General features: G+C 49.2%; 1 protein-coding gene across 2 annotated transcripts in view; it reads right to left on the minus strand.

The window, feature by feature from the left end:
* The window catches only part of CRY1 (cryptochrome circadian regulator 1), a 108,718-nt gene extending 106,504 nt beyond the window's left edge, over positions 1–2,214 (minus strand). For both annotated transcript variants that reach the window (XM_049884262.1, XM_049884261.1), the window contains exon 1: positions 1,185–2,214. In XM_049884262.1, the coding sequence (XP_049740219.1) occupies positions 1,185–1,342 (158 nt within the window). In that variant the 5' untranslated portion in view covers positions 1,343–2,214. The remainder of the gene's footprint in view (positions 1–1,184) is intronic.
* Between the last annotated feature and the right edge of the window lie 3,786 nt (positions 2,215–6,000).

The raw sequence follows: 6,000 nt of genomic DNA on the forward strand, positions 1-6,000 counted from the left end.
CCTTTTCTCTGCTCTGTTTTTCTCCACGACACTTACCATCACCTAAAATACTATGTATTTTATTTCCAGGGACATAAACTCAAAGAGGACAGAAATTTTAGTCTATTTTTCTTACTGTTATACCGCTAGCATTTAAAGCAGTACCTGGCGTATGACAGGTGATCAATAATGTTTGCATGAATTATTTCATGTCTATCAGGGAGCCTAACAAATCACCTAGCCTGGTATTCCAGGAAAAGATCATCAAGCTTCTCTAAGATTTCTCCCAGTTCTCTGATCCCTAGAAGGATTATACTTCGCCTAGAAAGAAAAAGTGTGCTTTGTCTCCTCAGCCACAAGGAGGAGTTGGGAGGAGCTGAGCAAAGGAAACGAGAAAATGCTGCTTCCTTGCTTTTCCTATGGTTGCCTCAAGGTGGAAGAAAACTGGACTTGAAAACCCTGGTGGCGTAGTGGTTAAGTGCTACCGCTGCTAACCAAAAGGTCGGCAGTTCAAATCCATCTGGATGTTCTTGAAAACTCTGTTGGGCAGCTCTACCCGTCCTATAGGGTCACTATTAGTCAGATTGGACTAGACAACAATAGGTTTTTTTTTTTTTTTTTGGTTTGGTAGTTTAAAGGAATGATTTTCTCAATACTAACAGCTACCTTGGAGCCCTGGTGGTGCAGTGGTTAACAGCTCGGCTGCTAACCAAAAGGTCAGCAGTTCGAATCCACCAGCCGCTCCTTGGAAACCCTATGGGGCAGTTCTACCCCGTCCAATAGGGTCGCTATAAGTCGGATTCGACTCGACAGCAACGGGTTTTTTTTGTTGTCGTTGTTATTTACCTATATTCACACAAACGTAAATATTAAAAGCCACAATCCTTTCGAACACCACACAGAGGGCAACGAAATCAACCCACAGGCCATTAAGGATGAAAAGAGTGTTTCTTTAGCTCCACCACTAAGAATTCTCCATAAATTCGAGGGCAGAGCTTCTATTACCACTCACAGCTGAAGGCCAAGGGGTCCCAGCTGGTCAACACTCTCTAGCCAATTCCCCTGGATGTTTACATGAAACAGCTACAGTTCTTAAACGTTACAAGCAAGGCGCTCCCAGGGCTAAATTTCTCAGACTTGGCCGATCGCAGAGAAGGTCCTGAGTGACCAAACACACATTAACGCCACTCGGGGGATGGACTCACCGCCACCTGTTGATCCCCACGTTAGACGAGCCGGCGAACCAGGGGTCGAGGATGTAGACGCAGCGGATGGTGTCGGCGCCCTGAATGCACTCCTTCAGGGCGGGGTTGTCGTGCAGCCGGAGCCCCTTTCGGAACCAGTGCACGGCGTTCACCCCCATCCCGGCGGCCAGCGGGTCAGCGCCGAGTTCCTCCAGAGAGAATTTCAAGCAAGCAAGGTCCGGCTCATAGCCGACCCCTTCGCTTCCAGGAGAATCGCCAAGCCCAAGGAGTAAGAAAGGGCGGCAGAGGGGGGACAGGAAAAAATGAATCCGAGGAGGGGACGTGCGAAGGAGAGGGCGCTGGAGGCGCAGTTGGAAGATGAATGGAGGCTGCCCAGCCCGGGTGTGACGCCCTTTAGGACCCGGCGCAGGCCTCAACCGCCTGGAGGAGACGCATAACTTCGACGGCCTCGGAACCCCCGAGGGTGAGCAAGTTCCAGGAGCGCGAGCCGCCACGACGGCCCGAGAAGGCAAAGGCGGCCCCAGAAGGTTCGTCACGGAAGCCTCGCCCCACCAAGGCTGCCCTCGAGGAGAAAACGGCCCGGCGCAGGTGAGTCACCCAGAGAAATGAGAGAGGATTCGGCCACTGTCAGGAACTCTGCCTCGCGGCCCGGGACAAACGAACGAGGACGAAGGCGGTGGTCGAGGACGCTGGACGGTTGCCGGCCAGTGACCAGTCCCGAGGCTGCCCGGGTGATTCCGCCGCCGCCGCCGCCGACGCGTCAGCGGCCTCGGCCCCGCCCCCGGCTCCTCATTGGCGAGCACACTCCCCACGTGACCACCGGCACCTCACGTTTCTGAAGTGTGTTTACTACACCGGCTCTGGCTGAGGAATCTTCTCGTGTTTCGATCACTTCCGGAGAGCAGCAGCAGCTCCAGACTGTAGATCCTCGCCCCAGTGCTGGGATCCCTGCCTCTGGCCCTTTCCTCGGCCGTCTGGTCGCGGTCCCCACAGGCGCCAGCGATGACCACAGGCCCCATGTGAGGGAAGGCTTGGCTCCGCCCCCGGGGGCCGTGAGCGGCCACTATTGGCTGAGGCTCGCTGAGGCCCGGATGAGCACGGGGATGCGGGGAGCTCGCGGGCACGCGCTCAGCACTGGGAGGCGCGCGTGCGCTCTCTCTGCGTCCCTGCGGTCTGGAGCGCGCAGGGCGATTCCTTCCGTAGGGCGGTGGGAGGCCGGGAAGGCGGCCCTCTGGGAGTCAACCGTGAAGCCTGGCCAGGAGAAGGGGAGATTGGGGTGGAAGCAGGAGTTTGGGAGGCTCCACTTAGACTTCCAGCCCAAACCATGTGCTTCGGTCCAGCTTTGGTCGGAGAGCCCTGCTTTGGCGTGTCTATAACTGGCGCTCCTACCATTCTGTGCGTCTGTGGCGCGGTACGCTTGGACTCCGACAGTGATGTGTCGATTTACCTGTTCCTGATGCGGCCCTTGCCTGCCTTTGTAGAGATAATGGACTGTGGGCCATGTCATTTCTTGAACACATGATGGCCTTGTATTCATTCAACAATTACTTACTGAGAGCCTGTTATGTGCCAGACATTTTCAAGGCTCAGGGGGCGGGGGGTACAAGAGAGAATACCAGAAAAACCCAAATCGCTTGCCATTGATTGGATTCCTGCTCATGGTGACCCCACGTGTGTCAGTAGAACTGTGCTCCGTAAAAGAGACAAAAACCACAGCCCTCCTGAAGCCTGCAATCTGTGACTCCTAACTTGTGAGGTTGCTATTCTTTTTGTCTCTATAAAAATATCCTTTGGAACCTGCTGCTTACTATAACCAACTTTGAGCTACCTAGTGTATTTCTACACATCCCTTTAGACTCAGATGAAGTGTTACCTAATTTGTGAAATTATTTCTGACTCCCAGGGTGGGTTTAGGGCCTCCCCCTCAGCCCTCCACACATGTGTCTGATACATCACTTAATACACTGTAAAACCTAAACCTAGTGTGGTGTAGTGTTTAAGTGCTATGGCTGGTAACCAAAGGGCCGGCAGTTCGAATCCACCAGGTGCTCCTTGGAAACTCTATGGGGCAGTTCTGCCCTGTCGTATAGGGTCACTATGAGTCAGAATTGACTCGACAGCACTGGGCTGGTTCAGATCCTTGGAAACACTGTGGGGCAGTTCTACTCTGTCCTGTAGTGTTGCTATGAGTTGGAATCAACTCAACTGCAAGGGGTTTGGTGTTTGGTTTTACTGTAGTACCTAAGGCTCTTGGGTGGCCCAAACGTTTTGAGGTTGGCCACGAACCAAAAGGATGCCAGTTCAAACCCACCCAGTGGTGCCTTGAAAGAAAGGCCTGACGATCAGCTTCTGTAAAGATTCCAAACCAAACCAAAAAATCAAACCCAGTGTTATAGAACAGAGTAGAGCTGACCCGTAGGGCTTCCAAGGAGCAGCTGGTGGATTTGAACTGCCAATCTTTTGATTAGCAGCCAAGCTTTTAACCACTGCACCACCACCACCACACACACCACATACATTGCTGTTGAGTCAATTCGGACTTATAGCAACCCTATAGGACAGGGTATAACTGCCCCATAGGGTTTACAAGGAGCTCCTGATGGATTTGAACTGCCAACCTTTTGGTTTGCAGCCATAGCTCTTAGTCACTACACCACCAGGGTTTCTACTACACCACCAGGGCTCTGTAAAGATTAAAAAAAAAGAAAAACCAAACCTATTGCTGTTGAGTCCGGCCCATAGCGACCCTATAGGACAGAGAAGAATCGCCCCATAGAGTTTCCAAAGAGTGCCTGGTTGATTTGAACTGCCGACCTTTTTGGTTAGCAGACATAGCTCTTAATCACTACACCACCAGGGTTTCCATAAAGATTAGGGCCAAGGAAACCCTATGGAGCTTATTTCTCTGTAGCACATGGGGAAGCCATGTGTTGAAACTGACTTGTCAGCCATGGATTTGGGTTTTTTTTTTTTTTTTTTGGTATTCTCTACTGTATCCTCAGCATGTTGTACCTAGTAGGAAGACAGTGCTCAGTAATATAGTGTCTCTGACTCCATTAAAGTTTGACTTCCTAAGGGCAAGGTTTCTGTCTAGTTCATCTTTTTGCATCATCAACACCTAGTCCAGACCCTGACGTTTATACACTAAAATGTTTGTTGAATGAATGAATGTATATTGTTTGCCACCAGTTTGGGTGGCAAGGTTAAAAGGAAGAAGGAAATGGCAATAAAGTAAATTAAGTCATCTAAAAAGCCAATATGTCTAAACACTCTTCCCTACCCCTGTTGCCACGGGGAGGGTATATCATCCTTTCTTTGCTTTCTGTTGTCGTTGGGCGCCATTGAGTCGGTTCTGACCCATAGTGACCCTGTGTGCAACAGAACAATAACATTGCTTGGTCCTACACCATCCTAACAATTGTTGCAGCATTTGAACCTATTGTTGCAGCCGGTGTGTCAATCCATCTCATTGAGGGTCTTCCTCTTTTTTGTTGACCTCTACTTTACCAAGCCCTGATGGCATAGTGGTTAAGAGCTTGGCTGCTAACCAAAAAGTTAGCAGTTCAGATCCAACAGCCACCCCTTGGAAACCCTATGGGGCAGTTGTACTCTGCCCTGTAGGGTCATTATGAATCAGAATTGACTCGACAGCAATGGGTTTGGTGTTTTTGGTTCCTACTTTATCAAGCATGATGTCCTTCAAGGACTGGTCTCTCCTGATAACATGTACAAAGTATGTGAGACAAAGTCTCACCATCCTCCCTTCTAGGGAACATTCTGGCTGTACTTCTTCCAAAGTTTATTCATTCTTCTGGCAGTCCATGTTTTGTTGTTGCTGTTGGGTGCTGTTGGGTTGGTTCCTACTCATAGGAATGAGACACTGCCCGGTCTTGCACTATCCTCACAGTCATTGCTATGTTTGGGCCCATTGTTGCAGCCACTGTGTCAGTCCCTCTCACTGAGGGTCTTCCTCTTTTTTGCTGACCCTCTACTTTACCAAGCATGATGTCCTTTTCCAGGAACTGGTCCCTCCTGATAACATGTCCAAAGTATGTGAGATGAACTCTAGCCATCCTTGCTTCTAAGCACCATTTTGGCTGTAGTTCTTCTAAGACAGGTTTTTTTTGTTCTTCTGGCAGTCCTTGGTATTTTCAATATTTTTTGCCAACACTGTAATTCAAGGGCATCATTTCTTCTTGTCTCCTTTATTCATTGTTCAGCTTTTGCATGTATATGAGGTGATTGAAAATACCATGGCTTGGGTCATGTCCTCAAAGTGACATCTTTGCTTTTTATTGCTTTGAAGAGGTCTTTTGCAATTTGCCCAGTGCAATACATTGTTTCATTTCTTGACTGCTGCTTCCATGGACATTGATTGTGGCGCTGAGTTAAAAGAAATCCTTGACAACTTTAAAATATTTTCTCCATTTATCATGATGTTGCTTATTGGCCCACTTGTGAGGATTTTTGTTTTCTTTATGTTGAGGTGTAATCCATACTGAAGGCTGTAGTCTCTGATCTTCGTCAGTAAGTGCTTCAAGTTCTCTTGCTTTCAGCAAGCAAAGTTGTGCCTTCAGCGTATCACAGGTTGTTAATGAGTCTTCCTCCAATCCCGCTGCCATGTTCTTCTTCATATAGTCCAGCTTCTCAGATTATTTGCCAGCATACAGGTTGAATAAGTACAGTGAAAGGATACAACCCTGATACCAGGGATGGACTACCCAATAAGCAAGGTAAACACGTGCTGAGGGCAACAAGAAACAGAGGCACCATTTGCCCAAAGCAAAGACCTATAGATGCCAAGCAGACGGGACAC

This window comes from Elephas maximus, chromosome 4 (genome assembly GCF_024166365.1).
Source record: "Elephas maximus indicus isolate mEleMax1 chromosome 4, mEleMax1 primary haplotype, whole genome shotgun sequence".
Lineage (NCBI taxonomy): Eukaryota > Metazoa > Chordata > Mammalia > Proboscidea > Elephantidae > Elephas > Elephas maximus.